Source organism: Salmo trutta, chromosome 30 (assembly GCF_901001165.1).
Source record: "Salmo trutta chromosome 30, fSalTru1.1, whole genome shotgun sequence".
NCBI classification, from domain to species: Eukaryota; Metazoa; Chordata; class Actinopteri; order Salmoniformes; family Salmonidae; genus Salmo; species Salmo trutta.
Window position 1 is genome coordinate 16,737,122 of NC_042986.1, and position 21,065 is coordinate 16,758,186.

Below are 21,065 nucleotides of genomic sequence, written 5' to 3' on the forward strand. Positions count from 1 at the left end.
ACACTCCTATTCTTTTTTTAAGGTAGCTGTGACCAACAGATGCATATCTGCATTCCCAGTCAAGTGAAATCCATAGATTAGGGCCTAATTCATTAATTTCAATTGACTGATTTCCTTATAGGAACTGTAACTCAGTAAAATCTTAGCAATTTTTGCATTTATATTTTTGTTTAGTGTACATCATAAATTGTTGGGTGTGAACAAGCTTGGCAATATTTCTGATCATTGAATGATTTCCAGGTATGCAGTATTGTCACGTCCTGACCAGTATAAGGGGTTATTTGTTATTGTAGTTTGGTCAGGACGTGGCAGGGGTGTGTTTGTTTACAGTGTTTCGGGGTTTGTTGGGCTATGTTCTGTTTTAAGAGGGGTGTTTGTTTAGAGTGTTTCAGGGTTTGTTGGGTTATGTTTCTTGTTTAGCTGTGGGCCTGACAGGACTGTTTTTGTCGTTCTTTTTGTTCAGTGTTGATTTACTTAATAAATAAGAAAATGAGCATTCACGTACCCGCTGCATTTTGGTCCAATCACTACGACGGCCGTGACAGAACTACCCACCACAAACGGACCAAGCAGCGGAGGAAGGAGCAGCAGCAGAGCTCTGTGGAGTCATGGACATGGGAAGAGATTCTGGATGGGGCAGGACCTTGGCACCAGGCTCGGGAGTACTGGCGCCCTAAGGAGGAGCTGGAGGCAGCCAAGGTGGAGCGGCGCTATTATGAGGCATTATACGCACCGAGAGGCAAGTGCGAGAGGCAGCCCCCCAAATATTTTTTGGGGGCGCACACGGGTAGTTTGGCTGGGCCTAGGGTAAGCCCTAAGCCAACTTCCCGTGTTTATTATGGGGAGCGTTTGGCAGTGAGAGCACCGGTGTATGCGGAAGTGCGCACGATCTCGCCCATGCGCACGCACAGTCCAGTGCGAGCGATCCCAGCTCCACGCAAGTGCCGTGCTAGAGTGGGCATCCAGTCGGGTAGGAGTATGCCTGCACAGCACATCTGGCCACCAGTGCGCCTCCTAGGCCCAGGCTACCCTACGCCTGCTCTACGCACGGCAGCCATCAGGCCTCTGCACAGCCCAGTTCGCCCTGTGCCAGCACTCCGCTCGTGCAGGGCTACTGTTACCATCCAGCCAGGACGGGTTGTGCAGGCGGTGCGCTCCAGACCGCCGGTGCCTACTCATGGTCCAGTACGTCCTGTTCCCGCTCCTCGCACTGGCCTTGAGGTGCGTGTTTCCAGTCTGGCGCCTCCAAAGCCAGCACCACGCACCAGGCCTCCAGTGCGTCAGCCCAGTCCAGTACGTCCTGTTCCCGCTCCTCGCACTAGCCTTGGGGTGCGTGTCCCCAGTCTGGTACCTCCAGTACCAGCCCCACGCACCAGGCCAGCAGTACGTCAGCCCAGTCCAGTACGTCCTGCTCCTGCTCCTCGCACTAGCCCTGTGGTGCGTGTAAATAGTCTGGCTTCTCCTAAGCCAGCCCCACGCATCAGGCCTTCAGTGCGAAGTGCCCTGTCCAGAGTGTCCGGCAACAGTGCCCCGTCCAGAGCGTCCGGCGACAGTTCCCCGTCCAGAGCTTCCGGCGATAGTGCCCCGTCTAGAGACGGCCCACAGTCCGGAACCGACAGAGACGGCCCACAGTCCGGAACCGACAGAGACGGCCCACAGTCCGGAACCGACAGAGACGGCCCACAGTCCGGAACCGACAGAGACGGCCCACAGTCCGGAACCGACAGAGACGGCCCTCCAGTCCGGAACCGGCGCAGCCAGAGGCGCCCTCCAGTCCGGAACCGGCGCAGCCAGGGTCCCCCTCCAGTCCGGAACCGGCGCAGCCAGGGTCGCCCTCCAGTCCGGAGCTCCCAGAGTCGCCCTCCAGTCCGGAGCTCCCAGAGTCGCCCTCCAGTCCGTAGGTCCCAGAGTCGCCCTCCAGTCCGGAGCTCCCAGAGTCGCCCTCCAGTCCGAGGTCTCCAGCGACGCGCATCAGCCCGAGGTCTCCAGCGACGCGCATCAGCCCGAGGTCTCCAGCGACACACATCAGCCCGAGGACTCCAGCGATGCGCATCAGCCCGAGGACTCCTGCGATGCGCATCAGCCCGAGGTCTCCGGCGACGCGCATCAGCCCGAGGTCTCTGGCGACGCGCATCAGCCCGAGGTCTTCAGCAATGCGCCATCGACTAGAGACTTCGGGAGGGGTAATATATAATAACCAGTTAGCGGGGTGGACAGGTTAGGGAGTAAGGCCAGAGCCTGAGCCACCTCCTCCATAGTAGGAGGTTGGGAAGGGGGTGTAGCACAAGAACCGTCGATGACGGTGGCCACCCTCCCTTTAGTTTGGGATTATTTTTTTTGGGGGGGGGGGGGGGGTACTGTCACGTCCTGACCAGTATAAGGGGTTATTTGTTATTGTAGTTTGGTCAGGACGTGGCAGGGGTGTGTTTGTTTAGTGTTTCGGGGTTTGTTGGGTTATGTTTCTTGTTTAGCTGTGTGCCTGACAGGACTGTTTTCGTCGTTCTTTTTGTTCAGTGTTCATTTATTTAATAAAGAAGAAAATGAGCATTCACGTACCCGCTGCATTTTGGTCCAATCACTATGACGGCCGTGACAGTAGTATTTCAACTCAGCTTAACAGGTATAATAGTAAACCATAGTGGCAGTACCAAACCAGAGTTCAAGTCATTATTCTTAACCAGAGGAAAGATTCCACACAGAAATGCACAAAGGTGTGTGCTACCACACACACAGTGTTTTTCAGCATTTCATCATGAGTCATTCCTCACATGGCATGCACGGACATGTGGAATAAAATGATTACAGACACTCACCCTTCCACAATATATCTATGCTGCAGTTTAGCACTAAGTGGGACTACTTCACAGCAGTACATCATTAGAAAATGTAAAAATGGCAACACATTAGTTTGACCTTGGTGAAGGTGACTCAGGAGCAGTACAGGGCAAATAAGTGTGTCACTGTCACCACATTTTTTTACTCCCTGAAATGGGACACAAAGACACCATATTAATCCATGAACAGAAATGAAGGCATTTTCTGCAACTGTAAACTGACGAGACCGTAACAAAGATGTTCACTTCAGTTCATACGAGCTACTATTCAATCAATAGTAGAAAAAAATAAACAAGAAGACTGAACTTGGTGTAAAAAAATGACAGAGGATAAACCAGGGTTTATTTTATAAAAGATACATCACAGAGATCTGAGACGAACGGTACGTTGAGAGAAGAACCCAATGCCTGGGCAGTAACAACGCACTTTCTGTACAGACAAAAAGTCAAAAACAACTAGACTAACAATCTTCAGTAAAACTGTACGTAAATGTTAGCATTTCACAGATATGGCCCTTGCTACCCCCATGCTATTCCTTTAGTAGGCTGTTCATTCCTGTGTAAACAAATAGGACTCTTGTTCTGTATATATTCTTCTAATGAAAATCCCAACAAAACATTTCAGACAATGACAAAAAGAAAGCCAATTTCATATCAACAAGATGGGCATATTTTATGGCTTTGTTTGATTGTGTGAGTGAATTAATGTTTTTCTATTGGCTGTTTAGTTAGTCCTTGTCACTTTGAACTCAGATTGTTTCAACTGAGCTTGCAGAAAAGTGACATTTTGGTGTACATAAAATAATCTATAGAAAGAGCTGTGTTAAAATAGATTAAGGCTTTGAGGTTGGTATTGGCAGGTGAGTCCTGAATATTATTAACCATTGCCTGACCAGTTAGCCCTCTCATACACACGTTCATTGATGTAACAATACTGATTCTAGAGAGTTGTGTGAATCCTATTGACCTGATTTTTCCCCTTGGGGAGAAAAGGTTTGTTTATTGAACCTCAACATCGGCAATGCCTTCCCATTTGTCATGATGCAGACTGAACGTGTCCATTATCCTCTGGGAGTTTAGTGGCTGTAGAAGACTTTCCTTGCTGCTTACATTCACACTGTAAAATAGAATAACATTTGTTATCAGAGAGATCAATGGTAATGTTTTTTTACTAAAGGCCCTGGAGCTGACCAAGCAAATCAGAAAAACATTTCATACACTATTGCCCACAATAACCTTTAGTGAGGAACACTGCTCAACCAACGAGAGAAGATATTGGCGTCGGTAACACATTAAGTTTCTTATATCTGTGTAATTACACTGTAATTAGACTAGTAACATTGCATTAACACATTAGTGTTCCTCACTTGAAACAATTTCAGGCCAAAAGAGGTAACAGAGTAATTGTAAAATCTTTGAAATAAAGATGGATACACTCATTACATAAAATCGGGCTGACGAAGAAATTTGACTTTGAAATGCATTTTAAGACAGACTTACATTCCTCCTCAGGAGAGGCCTCATCTTCTTCTGGTTTTTCCTCTTCTTCCTCCCCTTGCTCCTCTGCTTCAGAATCCTCCTCTTCTACATTCTCTTCTGCCAACCACTCCTCCGGTGCTGCCTCTGCCAAGTCCTCCTGCTCCTCAACCATCTCCTCCTCTGCAGGAGCAGTCTGTTCCTCTGTGAGAGCAGAGTCCTCCTGTTCAGCAGGCTCCCCATTCAAGTGAGCTGCCTCCTTCTCCACCACCTCCTCCTCAGCAGCAGCCTGCTCCTCTTCCGCAGGAGTAGACTCTTCCACCTCCTCAGCAACAGCATCAGCAGCCTCTTCCACCTCCTCAGCAACAGCATCAGCAGCCTCTTCCACCTCCTCAGCAACAGCCAGAGCAGTCTCCTCCTCCACCTCCGAGGGCTCATCTGTTTGAACCCCTACTTCCAGCTGGAACAGACAGAATTATAATGAGTTAGTACTTAGGGGAACTACAGGGCCTATGGTGACTTTGTAATCCCATTGGTGTAATGTATTTGGCCTACATTGCAGTATATGAATGGGAATACAACATTTACCCCAAATTCATCAGAGAATCCACAGCAGGCAATTAGCCTCTACATACTAATGGTTTAGTAGCAATCTCATAAAAGTTCCCCATGGACACATGCTGGGCAAAAATAGTTACGAGAATGTGTATGCTCCTCTGGACAAAATACGGCAACATTTTTTGCCGTTACGAACACCAATACTGAGATGAGAAAATATATATTTTTTTAAGTAATAACCTGAGACCGGTCCTGATGTACCTGTACATCCGACTATTCATTAAAAGAAGAAAAGACTATTAGAAATATTTCACTATTCATAAAAAGTAGTAAGTACTATTAGAAAAATGTAAAACAAACTATTTTGGCTATATTTGAGGGTGACCCAGTCCACTACCAATCTGATATTCTAAACCCTGTGTGAGACTTCCTGTAGGCGTTACCTGGGCGACCTGTTTCTGCCCAGCCTCCAGCTGAGCGTGGAGCTCAGAGTGCAGACTGTGGGCCGCTGAGTTCTGCTTCTGTGGACTCTGTTCTACTGTAACCAGCTGCTCCTCCACACTGGCCTGCTGGGCCCTCTGAGACTGCCCCGTCTCCATCAGCTCCCTGAAACACAGGTATGCACACACAGAGAGACGCAGAGTGAAACCAACCAATACAGAATTATAAACCAATATACTTAAGGTTGCAGAATGTTTCCCCAAAGAACCCAGGTATCCTCCTGCTTCTGGGATCATTTTTATTTTATTAAGTGAACTTTGGGAAGGTTTCAGGAATTGACCAACACCAAATACACTACATACTTGACACTTGCGATCTCCACTGTACTGGCCTCAAGTTGAGCCTGGTTGGCAGCCAGCTGTTCCTTAAGTTCTAGGAGCTCTGATGTCTGGTCCGCCAACGTGGCGCTCAGTGTGCCCACCAGCCCTTCCCTCCCCTCCAGCTTGGACTCAGCCTCCGCCAGGCTCCTTGTCAGGCCCTCGACGCTCTGGGCCATCTCCGTGCTCACCCTTGCCAGGCCCTCCACCTGCAGCCGGACAGCCTCAAACTCTTTGCTCTTCCCCTTCAGCATTGCCTGCAGCTGGGTCAGCTGATCCGCGGACACGGCGGCCTGCTGCATCTCTGCCAGCCGGGCCTTCATCTCTGTGTGAAGGGAGAGGACCTGGGTGGGCAGGTCTGAGGTCTTCAGTTGTTCAGCTATGGCCAGGGCCATGCTTACCTGCTTCTGGGCCAGTTCGTATGACTCTTCCAGGGTGTTGAGGCGATTCTCAAAGCCATCGGTACTGAGCAGCTGCAAGGAAATAAAACTAGATTAAGATCAAAATAACATCTTGAAAACATCTTCCCAGACACTGGTCTCCAAACAAAGGGCAGCTTCTTTCATGATGAATAGACAATTATGGCAAACCATCATACTTTCTTATGGCTGCACAATGTACTGTAAGTGAGCAGTCAGAAACACACTATTTATAAAGTATTTTACCACTCATGCTATTCATCCTTGGGAGGGAACTATCTATTGGTGAAGACAGTTCCAGTAAGTGGGTGTAAAGAAATGAGAACATACGGCAATTGCTGTAGGATAATCCTATGATTTAAGTAGGACAATTTAATTCTGTCAACAGTTCAGTGAATCCCCATCCTGACCCCATCAGTGTTGAAGTCCCTCTGTGTGAAGGCTAACCTCATAAATTACGGTCAAAAGTTGGAGATCTTCTTGACCCTAACCAGTCAGGCTTCATGATGGGTCACTCAACCGAGACTGCTCCTCTATGTCACGGGGGCCCTCTGTAATATATCCTCACATGGTCTATCCTATCATTGCTTTGAGGATGACACAACTACTTTTCTCCTTCCCCCCTTCTAACACCCATGTGGCGGCATGCATCTCTGCGTGCCTGGCAGATATCTCAATTTGGATGCCGGCCCACCACCTCAAACTCAACAAGACAGAGCTGCTCTTCCTCCAGGGGAAGGCCTGCCCGCTGAAGGCACTTGTCATCTCCCATCTGGACTACTCACTGTTGGCTGAGCTCCCCGCTTGTGCCATCAAACCCCTGCAACTTATCCAGAATGCTGCAGCCTGCCTGGTTTTCAACCTTCCAAAGTTCTCCCATGTTACCCAACACACTCCACTGGCTTCCAGTCGAACCTCGCATCCACTACAAGACCATGGTGCTTGCCTACGGAGCAGCAAGAGGAACTGCCCCTCCCTACATCCAGGCTATGATCAAACCCTACACCAACCCGAGCACTCCGTTCTGCCACCTCTGGTGGTTCCTTGACCCTCCCAGCTCCCGCTCAGCCCAGTCCAAGCTCTTCTCTGTCCTGGCATCCTAATGGTGGAACCAGCTTCCCCCTGAAGCTGGGGGTGTCAGCAGAGTCCCATCCAATCTTCTGAATCCCTACCTCTTCAAAGAGTTTCATTATATATAGTTGAAGATGGAAGTTGACTCTGGTTGGAGTCATTAAAACAAATTTTTCAACCATTCCACAAATTTCTTGTTAACAAACTATAGTTTTGGCAAGTCGGTTACGACATCTAATTTGATCATGACAAGTAATTTTTCCAACAATTGTTTACAGACAGATTATTTCACTGTATCACAATTCCAGTGGGTCGGAAGTTTACATACACTAAGTTGACTGTGCCTTTAAACAGCTTGGGAAATTCCAGAAAATTATGTCATGGCTTTAGAAGCTATTTGGCCAATTTACATAATTCGAGTCAATTGGATGTGTACCTGTGGATGTATTTCAAGGCCTACCTTCAAACACAGTGCCTCTTTGCTTGACATCATGGGAAACACATCCACAAGTCTGGTTCATCCTTGGGAACAATTTTCAAATTCCTGAAGGTACCACGTTCATCTGTACAAACAATAGTACGCAAGCATAAACAGCATGGGACCACACAGCCATCATACCGCTCAGGAAGGAGACATATTCAGTCTCCTAGAGATGAACGTACTTTGGTGCGAAAAGTGCAAATCAACCCCAGAACAACAGCAAAAGACCTTTTTAAGATAGAGGAAATAGGTACAAAGGTATCCATGTCCACAGTAAAACGAGTCCTATATCGACATAACCTGAAAGGCCGCTCACAGCAAAGAAGAAGCCACTGCTCCAAAACCGGCATAGAAAAACCAGACTACGGTTTGCAACTGCACATGGGGACAAAGATCGTACTTTTTGGAGAAATGTCCTCTGGTCTGATGAAACAAAAATAGAATTGTTTGGACATATATTTGGAGGAAAAAGAAGGAGGCTTGCAAGCCGAAGAACACCATCCCAACCATGAAGCACGGGGGTGGCAGCATCATGTGGGTGTGCTTTGCTGCAGGAGGGACTGGGGCACTTCACAAAATAGATAGCATATTAAAAAGGAAAATATGTGGATATATTGAAGCAACATATCAAGACATCAGTCAGGAAGTTAAAGCTTGGTCGCAAATGGGTCTTCCAGATGGACAATGACCCCAAGCATACTTCCAAAGTTGTGGCAAAATGGCTTAAGGACAACAAAGTCAAGGTATTGGAGTGGCCATCACACAGCCCAGACCTCAATCCTATAGACAATTTGTGGACAGAACTGAAAAAGCGAATGTGAGCAAGGAGGCCTACAAACCTGACTCAGTTACACCAGCTCTGTCAGGAGGAACGGGCCAAAATTCACCCAACTTATTGTGGGAAGCTTGTGGAACGCTACCCGAAACGTTTGACCCAAGGTAAACAATTTAAAGGCAATGCTACCAAACACTAATTGAGCGCATGTAAACTTCTGACCCACTGGGAATGTGATGAAAGAAATAAAAGCTGAAATAAATCACTCTACTATTATTCTGATATTTCACATTCTTAAAATAAAGTGGTGACCCTAACTGACCTAAGACAGGGACTTTTTACTACGATTAAATGTCAGGAATTGTGCAAAACTGAATTTAAATGCATTTGGCTAAGGTGTATGTAAACTTCCGAATTCAACTGTATGTATGTATATATTAGTGTAACCGTGTAGGTTCCTCTCTTCGCCCCAACCCGGGCTCGAACCCTTGCACACATCAACAACTGACACCCACCGAAGCATCGTTACCCATCGCGCCACAAAAGCCACGGCCCTTGCAACACAAGGGGAAACCCTACTTCGAGTCTCAGAGAGAGTGACGTCACCGATTGAAACGCTATTAGCGCGCACCACCGCTAACTAACCATTTCACATCGGTTACACTCACCCCCCCTTTGACCTCCTCCTTTTCCGCAGCAACCAATGATCCGGGTCAACAGCATCAATGTAACAGTGTAGGTTCCGTCCCTCTCTTCGCCCCAACCCGGGCTCGAACCAGGGACCCTTGCACACATCAACAACTGACACCCACCGAAGCAACGTTACCCATCGCGCCACAAGAGCCATGGCCCTTGCAACGCAAGGGGAAACCCTACTTCAAGTCTCAGAGAGAGTGACGTCACCGATTGAAACGCTATTAGCGCGCACCACCGCTAACTAACTAGCCATTTCACATCGGTTACACTAGTACCAGTCAAAAGTTGACACCTACTCATTCCAGGGTTTTTCTTCATTTTTAATATTTTCTACATTGTAGAATAATAGTGAAGCCATCAAAACTATGAAATAACACATATGGAATCATGTAATAACCAAAAAGGTGTTAAAAAAAAATCTAAATATATCTAATATTTGAGATTCTTCAAAGTAGCCACCCTTTGCCTTGATGACTTGTTCTCAACTTGCCTACCTGGCTAAATAAAGGTGAAATAAAAATAAATGGCAGCTGTATTGCCTGTTGGCAAACTCCAAGCGGGCTGTCATGTGCCTTATACTGAGGAGTGGCTTCCGCCTGGCCACTCTACCATAAAGGCCTGATTGGTGGAGTGCTGCAGAGATGTTTGTCCTTCTGGAAGGTTCTCCCATCTGCACAGAGGAACTCCAGAGCTCTGTCAGAGTGACCATTGGGTTCTTGGTCACATCCCTGACCAAATACCTTCTCCCCAATTTCTCAGTTTGGCCATGCAGCCAGCTATAAGAAGAGCCTCGGTGGTTCCAAACTTCTACCATTTAAGAATGATGGAGGCCACCATGTTCTTAGGGACATTCAATGCTACAGAAATGTTTTGTTACCCTTCCCCGGGTCTGTGCCTCAACTCAATCCTGTATCGGAGCTCTACGGACAATTCCTTCGACCTTGGTTTTTGGCTTGGTTTTTGCTCTGACATGCACTGTCAACTGACAGAACTTATATAGACAGATGTGTGACTTTCCAAATCATGTCCAATAAATTATATTTATCACAGGTGGACTCCAATCAAGTGGTAGAAACATTTCAAGGATGATCAATGGAAACAGGATGCATCTGAGCTCAGTTGAGTCTCATAGCAAAGGGTCTGAATACTTATGTAAATAAGGTATTTCTGTTTAAAAATATATACACATTTGAAAAAAATCTGTTTTCGCTTTGTCATTATGGGGTAGTGTGTAGATTGTGGAAAAAGTCAAGGGGCCAGAATACTTCCTGAATGCACTGCATGTACGATTAAAGACCAGTTGGGGAAGCTAGCAAAATAGGAGAACTTGTTACAGGGACTCACAACAACTATGGTCATTATAGAGCGTGGTAGCAGGCTATTTTTATTCCCATGTAGACAACTGGCTTTTTTTTTTTTAAAGCAACTGCACAGTGCACACTGAAATCAGCACCATGACTGTGGCAAGAGCATGGTTACAAGCAGGGTCAACTGCTGTAAAAATTAATTGGAAGTGGAATATTTGTCAAGTGTGTTTATTTCAAAATGTTTGTGAATCTAATTTTAATATGCCTATATTGTAGGGACATTCAGTGGCTGACCCTAACAAACTATTGGTGCAGTTCATGTTCCCAAATTGTAGGTCATATGCCATTACAAACACCAACAGCTGCGTGACGCCCACCTTGACGGGGTTATAAACAGAATAATTTCGACTCACATCAGTTCAATGTCTATGCAGTATGACATTTGATATGATTTCACAACTATCATAAACTTGTAGGGAAGTCCTATAAATACCGTCTGTTAGAGTTTTCCATTTAATTAAAATGTGAAGCTCACATTTGGGGGCCTTTAGGGCTCTGGCTAACCATAGGGAAAATAGTAAATATATATGTCCCAGAATAAATAAATGTGCAGAATAAATGAGGAAGGTCAGAACAGTATTTCAATGGATCAACACAGGACTTGACCACAAATTACTTTGTACAAAATGTTCCTTTGATATTTTTGTTGAGGCATGGCAACAGCCTTTGACGCGCCTATTATGTTTGCCCATGTTGTTATTACGCATGGTTAACTAGGCGAATTACCTTTTCATTTGTCTCTAGAATTTCTTCCTGGAAGGACTGAAGCTTCACCATCTTCATCTGCATGCCCATGAGGTTGTCTGCTAAGTAGGTTATACTTTGGTGTTGCTGGAAACAGAACCATGCAGCCGTTGCACCTCCGACCACAATCAGAAGGAATAAAATGAACAAAAGCGTATACTGGTTTCCACCTCGCGCCTCCGGTTCCGAAGATTCATGATTAAAATTGTTAAAGTCTTCGTGATTGTGTTTGTTCTTTTTCCCTCGGTGCTTTGCGGTCATTTTAACACAGTAGCGTAGTAGTTAATATAAAGGCCAGAGATGGTGTAAGAACGGTTTTCGAAAGATATTTGCTCGGGTGCTGCGGTGACTTTTCCAGAAGCGTCGGTCTTTTATTCCATAATTGATATTACACAATGCAATTTGGTCCTCATTCAAAATCGCTCAACAAAGTGACGAAAAAAGCAAGTTCTCGGTGAAGTGGTGGGTTGGGCTGCAGACGAGAAAAGATAGAGGCGTGTATGTGGTACCCATAGATGTAGATAGACATCGCATTATTATATCTGTCCAACTATGGCGTCTATGAGCGCAAAGGTAGCGCAATTGAGTCCATCTCCATCGTAAAGTAGTAAATTCTTCCACTACATATTTGAGTTGGCAAACAAACTCAAAGGGTGCACACTGCCGCCTAGAGAGTGTGTTGTTTGAACAGGTATAAAGCCAATGTTGGTGATTTACTGCCACCTGCAGTTAAGGAATGTTTCCTCACAAGTATAATAGATTGGCTGATCACTCCTGGTGACATCGGTGGAATTATGTGAACCTTCCTTAAACTATAGGAGGTCCCACCCAGTTGACTGCTTCAAAATTGAGAATGTCATCAATGGCGCTACCCATGCTAAAATGAGCTTCTGGCACTAGAGTCCTCCTACCCATCTCTATGATGGTACCCGCTCCAGGAAGAGAAGCATGAGTGAGTGGGCGTTCCCTGTACCATGTGTGCAGCTCGAATGCCTCGTTCACGTTGTCGGAAACTCAGGACCTCCGAGTTAAAATGAATGTAAATTATTTATAATAATAACAATAATTTGGAGGGTTATATTATTTGTTCGGTTACACACAAGTCTGTAATGGAAATGTGTTTCTTGCACATCACAATTTCCCCTGTGACACCTGCAGGGTATACGCAGGTATATCCCATATACCCACTTACTTTTCAGTGGGCTTTGGGTATACTCACTTCATAATACCCACCATGCGCAGGGCCGGCGCCAGAACGAATCAATTGAATGGGCATTTGATAGGGGGATGGTATATGGCCAATATAACATGGCTAGGGGCTGTTCTTACGCACAACGCAACGTGGAGTGCCAGGATACAGCCCTTAGCCGTGGTATGTTGGCCATATAACACAAACCCCCAAAGTGCCTTATTGCTATTATAAACTAGTTACCAACTTAATTAGAGCAGTAAAAATAAATGTTGTCATACACACGGGTGTCAGCCAATCAGCATTCAGGGCTCGAACCACCCAGTTAATAAAGACCACAGGCAGCTCGTGAGTTTCAAGTTTGGGGAAGCTTCCAATTATCCTACCAATCTGTGTGCCAGTTATGATTATTTTTATACGTGCATTTTCGTGGAACAGTTTCATTTCAATAACCGTTTTTGTTTCTCAAAATTGTCACATGGTTAATCATAAACATCGTAATTCAAATGATAAGAGCACCAGCCTTTGCCATATGGACATATTGATATATTGCGGGTAAATAAATTAGCGCATGGAACTCAGAGATAGCCTCTAGTAAATGTACTGTTAATCCCCATAATTTGGTTACATTCATTTACGTTAATGCATGTACAATAATTTACCATTCTCACTCTTGGAGTGGAAACGTTTACAGAGTTCACAACCTGCTACACTTTTGAGAAACACGTTTTGGTTCGTTTCATAATCATATAGGAGTTTAGTCCATTTTTTCAGTCTTTTGTTTGGAGTGCTCCATGTGAGCAATGACCATGTGTGTTGTTTCTCTGTTCTGGTAACGTTGAGGGAGCACGCTGTGCCTGAGCAAGCCAACCTGCTGAGTTGAAACAATGTTGCGCTTCACTAGCAATAGCTCAAGTCAAGACAGATAAAAAGGGAGGGAGACAGGCGGAGTAGAGAGAAATTCGGCTTCTTTCAATCGCATTAATCAGGATATTTTGTACTGTTTTTATTTGTAGGCTTTAGGCCTATATATTTCACTTCGTTGACAATGGAAGTTATAGGTCTACTGCGGCATTGGTTTATCGCGTGCAGGCATTCTGGAGAGAGACGCATATCTTCGCCACACACCTCATCCCTTCTTCTTGTGTCAACATTTTTAAATTAAACTCAATACATTTTAGATGCTTTTCACTGACATCCGCAACTCAATAATCAGCTCGACCTATTGCCTCGCGCGCAGCTCCAATAGTTGGCTTCCCAAACAGACATAATCCTATGTAGTTGTGATTTGAAACAATCCACGTCAAAACCCTTTAAATAAATTCACTCAAAATACTTTACAAGAGAGTTTGGATCGTTAGCTTATTTTAGACATGAGTAATTATATAATTTGGCAAAACATCAATTTACTTCAGGGGAAGCCACTATCCGAACAGTGCACTGTGCATCCGCCAACTTTCCTTTCTATTTCGCAAGTGGCTGAAACCATAATGAGGAGATGCTCATGTCGCCGCCCTGACAATGCGAGTCGTTGTCCCAAAGGCGGAAATGCAGGCAACAAGTTTAGGTCTGAATATTATGTCCATGGAAACGCATTGGGCTTATTCAGGACATATTTTGTCGAGTTAGCTCTCGCTTCGCTTCACCTCTTCCTCTCTGCTGAAACTAGCGAGCGAAACAGCGCTCCTCTGTCTAAAATGTGTAGCCCATGTATCTGATGCTGTCTGGGCAGAAAAAGTATGACATGCCATTTTCCTCCAGACACATGATTTACACATACGGTGACAGAGGGCCGCTGTTTCGCTCACTCTGATGCGTTATCTGAGATCGATACATTTGTCGACGCACATCTCGGTAAAATACATTCTTTCAATATTTTCTTTGGTCGGGCAAGGAGGTACGGTAGGGTGGGTCAGGCCCACTATGGCCTGCCCATAACGCTGGGCCTGACAATGTGTATCAAAGCACTGTAGTTATAAGCTGTATCAATTCATAAGGCTGATGGAACAGATCACAATGTTTGTTAAAATGTTGATAAATTTGTATTTCCTCACATTTTCAGCGTTGCTCCTGCCTGTCTCCCAGGTTGGGTCAATGCCATCTTGATTCATATCCTTTTAGGTTGTGGAGTATCCACATTAAACATAATTATAAAAAACTGTCACGTTCGTCTTATGGAGTAGACCAAAACGCAGCGGGAATGTGTATACTCATCTTTTATTGAGCAGGAACGTGAACACTGAACAAAATAACAAACACCGACGAAGTCAGTCCTGTAAGGCAACACGCTGTACATGGAACAACTACCCACAAACACAGTGACAAAAACCCCTTACTTAAATATGGCCTCCAATTAAAAGCAACGAAGAACAGCTGCTTCTAATTGAAGGACAAACCAAAAACCCTGAACATAGAAATAGACACAGACATAGAAATATACTAACATAGAACATTGCCCAAAAAACCCCGAAACATACTAAACAAACACCCCCTGCCACGCCCTGACCAAACTACAATAACAAACAACCCCTTTTACTGGTCAGGATGTGACAAAAAATGATAACTCTTGGATTTGTACTTACTATCCCCAACAACCGCAGTGCATGTCTACAAGCAGTACAGCCATGCATTTTGGGAAATAACTTAATTCTACCATATAACAAACTTTACATTTTCCACCTTGATACATTATAATGTCTCTACATGCTGAAGCACTGTAAAAACACAATGTTTCTCATTCTGTGAGCGAGAGAGAGAAAGAGAAACGATATAACTCTATTTTATGCAACATTCAATGACATTACATTCAATTCTATTCCGACTCACACCGAGGTACTAAACACATTTGTCAGAGCAGGTCAGTTGAGTTCTCATCTTTGACTGTGAGTTTGGTGGAGCACTCGGCCCTCCCCAGGGCACTTTCTATTTGGATGGTGTACTCGCCCCAGTCTTTGGGGGTCACGCGGACTATCAGCAAGGAGCAGACACCACAGATGGTGATTAAGTATTTGGTGTTTGGCTGATGTTGTTGTGGTACCAGGTGACGCTAGGCTTGGGATTTCCCTTTATGGCACATATAGCATTTGTAACCTTTGGAAGCTGTGTGCTGTCTCAGTGGCACAAGGAAGGATGGAGCAGTCTGCAAATCACAGGTCTTGTAGGCTGGCATGTTCACCACAAATGTTCCTAGAGAAGAGACAGGTCAGAGAGGTCGAATGCTCATCTCACATGTCATGTAATGCATATGTTAAAATGGCAGCATTTTATAAAGGGTTAATAGATTGTTTGTAATAAATAGATACATAAATAAATATAATATAAATACATATAATAATAAATAAATATAATAATAATAAACAGGAATAACACATTAGTACTTAATGTTGAGCTTAATGACTTAGCTGTTATTGATTATACTGTTATTATTGCCAGTCTATCCATATGAGCTGGTTATATGACTTGGCAAAGGATCTCTTTACTTGGCTAGTAATAGCGTTCTTCCTCTTACTTCCCCAGGTGGGCGACTCAGATGGGGCAGACATGCCCATGTCCTTTTTAGCGTAGACACGGAAGTGGTGAACTTGTTGTTGAAGAGCCTGTCGGCCACTGTGCTCCATGAGCCTTTGATGGAGTCTCATTTAGACACAGAGTAGTGGAGGTGATCGTCACACTTCTCATCAGGGGATGGTTCCCAGATCACTGTCATAGTGCCTGGGCCGTTCTCCTCAAGTTCTGCTGGTCCTGGGGGCTTGGGATCATCTAGTGCCAGAGTCAGAGACATGAGAGTCCGTAGGATGTAACTAACACTTTGGGAGGAAATTCTCTCATTGTGAGAATCGTTGCATCAATCATGGCCGACGTTCATTGTGACTGCTGATATTTAAAATACTTTATTTGTGAGTGCTGACCCTTGCCATCTTTTTCATGTTGTGCAAGTTCCAATTAGCCTCGCAAGCCGCCTGATCTTGCAAGCTTACATTTAGCAAACCATTAACGTAGGAGATCAGGTATCTTGTGAGGCTAAGTTCCAATCCCTTCTCAGTCTGAAATAGACTGGGAGAGCTTCATTGTATGTTACTGTACCTGTAAGCCTGACCTCCACGCTGAAGCTTTCCTGGCCCACCCGGTTTTTGACCCCTATGGTGTGGATCCCTGAATCAGAGCACTCAGATGAAGTGATCAGTAGCTGAGATGACAATTCAGAGTTGGAGATACTGACCCGCTTCAGCACAGGAACATCATCCTTCAGCCATGTGACTTCTGGCCATGGGGAGGCCTGTTAATAACAAGATGATTAGAACATTATCAGGATTGAAAACACCAAGCATAAGCCAATTCCAGGAAACTACCGGAAAGACCTACCAATGCAATCTGGGGATAATAGTGTTTAGAGAAAGATGAGTTACCAGTTTTACCTCTAATCCTCAACGTTTAAGAGGATCCTGACAGAATTTCCTGCTCTCACCACCATGAAACTTTTCATCTTATTATTGGTGAATAATGTGTCATGGAAATTCTTACACAGGGACACTCAAAGTCAATCTTAAATGAATCATTCTTTATTACCAGGGCGCTGGAGAGGTTCCAACCAATGTCGATCAGGAGCTCCACCCGGGGCAGTCCCATTAATACTCTTATATACAGACAAGTTATATTTGCATGATTTAGCTTATTCATCATTCATAATTAATTAATCATTAACGTTTGCTTCCTTCCTGTGACAGACCAATACCTCACGAGGCTTCTTCTCTCTAAGCTGAGGCCTTGAAACTGAGATATACTTTTTTCAAAACAAGGTCTGGGCGTACTGCAGATACTGAAAGTGAAGATTTGTTCAATCAGTCACTTGCATGAACACATAAATTGGTTATTAGAAAAGCACCTGAATAGAACACAGAAATTGCTAAATAGAAAAGCACAAACATAAAAATTGTGTGATAATAATCATTACATTTTAATGTAAGCAAATAGATTTTAGCTTCTATATCAAGATACATCATTATAATAAATCATACAACATGTTAAATAACACAATTAGGAAAACTATGAAAAAAAACATGTGCTGCAGCCTATTTGGGAACTTGGGATCCCCAACTTCCAAACAGGGATTCCAACCAAGTTGCAGGCACACGCTCTGGTTGTGGGGAATTATTCTTAGCAACAGTAGCAATGTATTTGGAAAGATCAGTCATATTAGAAGAGTGATCTGGGACAAAAGTACAGCATTCATCGCCAATGACTGCACAAGTGCCCCCTTGACCTGCCAAAAGATAGAATTCACATAATTCTTTTAGCATTGCCAATTTTCTCTACGTGTAATGTGGTCTGTGTGTAGCTTGTGTAGAGGAGTCAGGTGCAGGACAGCAGATATGAGTAAATAAACGTAATTTACTCAAAAATAGACAAATATAATACAATAAAGAGAGCCCACATAAAGGACTGTATTACATACAAACAATTACTCACAAACAAAAATGGGGGAACAGAGGGTTAAATAATGAACAAGTAATTGGGGAATTGAAATCAGGTGTGTAAGACAAAGACAAAACAAATGGAACGCCACCCGAACAAGGAGAGGGACCAACTTCGGCGGAAGTCGTGACAGTACCCCCACCTTGACGTGAGGCTCCAGCAGCGTGCCGACACCGACCTCGGGGACGACCCGGAGGATGAGGCGCAGGGCGATTCGGATGGAGACGGTGGAACTCCCGCAGCAACGAAGGGTCCAAGACGTCCTCCAAGACATCCTGTAGTATACCTCGTTCAGTCTCCTCAGGACTTTGAATGGCCCCACAAACCGCGGACCCATCTTCCGGCAGGGCAGGCGGAGGGGCAGGTTTCGGGTCGAGGGCTAGACCCAGTGCGAACACCGGGGCCTCACTGCGGTGGCGGTCGGTGCTCGCCATCTGCCACCTCACGGCCCATTGCAGGTGCACGTGGGCGGCGTCCCAGGTCTCCTCCGAACGCTTAAACCATTCATCCACCGCAGAAGCTTCGATCTGGCTCTGATGCCAAGGTGCCAGAACCGGCTGATACCCCAGTACGCACTGGAAGGGAGAGAGGTTAGTGGAGGAGTGGCAGAGTGAGTTTTGGGCCATCTCTGCCCTGGGGATGAACGCCGCCCACTCCCCCGGCTGGTCCTGGCAATATGACCGCAGAAACCTACCCACATTCTGGTTTACTCTCTCCACCTGCCCATTACTCTCGGGGTGAAAACCTGAGGTAAGGCTGACCGAGACCCCCAGACGTTCCATGAACGCTCTCCGGACCCTGGACGTGAACTGGGGACCCCGATCAGAGACTATGTTCTCAGGCTCCCTGTAGTGCCAGAAATCGTGAGTGAACAGGGCCTCCGCAGTCTGTAGGGCCGTAGGGAGACCAGGCAAAGGGAGGAGGTGCAGGACTTAGAAAACCGATCCACAACGACCAGGATCGTGGTGTTGCCCGTTGAGGGAGGAAGATCCGTCAGGAAGTCCACCGACAGGTACGACCATGGCCGTTGTGGAACAGGTAGGGGTTGTAACTTCCCTCTGGGCAGGTCCCTGGGAGCCTTGCACTGGGCGCACACCGAGCAGGAGGAAACATAAACCCTCACGTCCTTGGCCAAGGTGGACCACCAGTACTTCCCACTAAGGCAACGCACCATCCGACCGATGCCAGGATGACCAGTGGAGGGTGACATGTGGGCCCAATAGATCAAACGGTTGCGGACAGCAGACGGAACGTACAGGCGCCCAGCTGGACACTGGGGGGAGTGGGCTCTGTGCGTAACACCCGCTCGATGTCCGCGTCCAGCTCCCACACCACCGGTGCCACTAGGCAAGAGGCCGGAGGTATGGGAGTGTGATCCATGGACCGCTCCTCTGTGTCATACATCCGGGACAGTGCGTCTGCCTTAGCATTCTGGGAACCTGGTCTGTAGGACAGAGTGAAAACAAAACGGGTAAAGAACATGGCCCACATTGCCTGGCGAGGGTTCAGTCTCCTCGCCGCCCAGATGTACTCCAGATTACGGTGGTCAGTCCAGATTAGAAAAGGGTGTTTAGCCCCCTCAAGCCAATGTCTCCACGCCTTCAGAGCCTTGACAACAGCCAACAGCTCCCGGTCCCCCACATCATAGTTTTGCTCCGCCGGGCTGAGCTTCTTCGAAAAGAAAGCACAGGGGCAGAGCTTTGGTGGCGTGCCCAAGTGCTGAGAGAGCATGGCTCCTATCTCAGCCTCGGACGCGTCCACCTCCACTATGAACGCCAAAGAGGGATCCGGATGAGCCAGCACGGGAGTCGAGGTAAACAGAGCCTTCAGGTGACCAAAAGCCCTGTCCGCCTCAGCCGACCACTGCAGCCGCACCGGTCCCTCCTTCAGCAGTGAGGTAATGGGAGCTGCTACCTGACCAAAACCCCGGATAAACCTCCGGTAGTAGTTGGAAAACCCTAGAAACTGCTGCACTTCCTTTACCGTGGTGGGAGTCAGCCAATTACGCACGGCTGAAATGTGGTTACTCTCCATCTCCACCCCTGAAGTGGAAATGCGGTACCCTAGGAAGGAGACGGACTGTTGGAAGAACAGACATTTCTCAGCCTTGACGTACAGGTCATGCTCCAACAGTCGACCAACCACCCTGCGCACCAGGGACACATGCTCGGCACGTGTAGTGGAGTATATCAGAATGTCGTCGATATACACCACTACATCCCTGCCCGTGCAGGTCCCGGAAAATCTCGTCAACAATGGCCTGGAAGACCGATGGAGCATTCATCAACCCTTATAGCATGACGAGGTACTCAGTGCCCTGAGGTGGTACTAAATGTAATTTACTCAAGTATAGACAAATATAATACAATAAAGCGAGCCCACATAAAGGACCGTATTGCATACAAACAATTACTCACAAACAAACATGGGGGAACAGAGGGTTAAATAATGAACAAGTAATTGGGGAATTGAAACCAGGTGTGTAAGACAAAGACAAAACAAATGGAAAATGAAAAGTGGATCGGCGATGGCTAGAAGGCCGGTGACGTCGACCACCGAAAACCGCACCGAACAAGGAGAGGGACCGACTTCGGCGGAAGTCGTGACACTACGTCTCTAGAGATCTCCCGAATTTGGTCTAGGCAATATGCACATTGACTTTCACAGGGAAGAGAGAGAACACATGTGGAGAGAAAAGAATGGATGAGAGGGAGGGGAGTGGAGAGAAATAGAAGTTAAAATAATGAGGATGAAATGGTAGGAGGAATAGTCAAATGGTGAGTAAAGGCTATTGCCATAATGACTCAAATGTGTTTGTCTGGTTACACTCAAATGAATCAGGGCCACCTTTTAGACATTATGAGCCCTGAGGTTTATAGTGGTCATGTAGGTTTTCACACAATCCATGAGCTATATGGCCAGAAACAGTACACACAGAAAATGTTTGGAACATACTGAATGGTCCCAAGTCTCAAATCTTTGCCTGTTCCTCCTCTCGCTCCTTTTTCTTCTCACCGAGTTTCTTCAGCATTACACGGAAGTCTTTGACACCAAACTCAGCGTAGCTGCATTCATAGTCCTTCCAGCCTGCACTCATGATGATTTCCCAGGACCTTTCATCGATTTCTCCAGGTTCTTTCATGTCAAAAGATGGCGCCGACAGAG

The 21,065-nt window shown here is 46.0% G+C and overlaps 1 protein-coding gene and 1 pseudogene across 1 annotated transcript; both read right to left on the bottom strand.

Moving 5' to 3' along the window:
* Positions 1 to 3,141: 3,141 nt before the first annotated feature.
* Positions 3,142 to 11,834, bottom strand: LOC115168130 (protein Ycf2). The gene is made up of 5 exons (XM_029723095.1): positions 11,222 to 11,834; positions 5,672 to 6,159; positions 5,312 to 5,474; positions 4,335 to 4,770; positions 3,142 to 3,951 (listed from the first exon to the last, which is right to left on the bottom strand). Exons 1-5 carry the CDS (start codon positions 11,498 to 11,500, stop codon positions 3,947 to 3,949), a joined length of 1,371 nt encoding a protein of 456 aa, XP_029578955.1. The 5' UTR covers positions 11,501 to 11,834; the 3' UTR covers positions 3,142 to 3,946.
* A 3,442-nt stretch (positions 11,835 to 15,276) lies between these two features.
* Positions 15,277 to 17,054, bottom strand: LOC115168871 (immunoglobulin-like and fibronectin type III domain-containing protein 1; annotated as a pseudogene).
* Between the last annotated feature and the right edge of the window lie 4,011 nt (positions 17,055 to 21,065).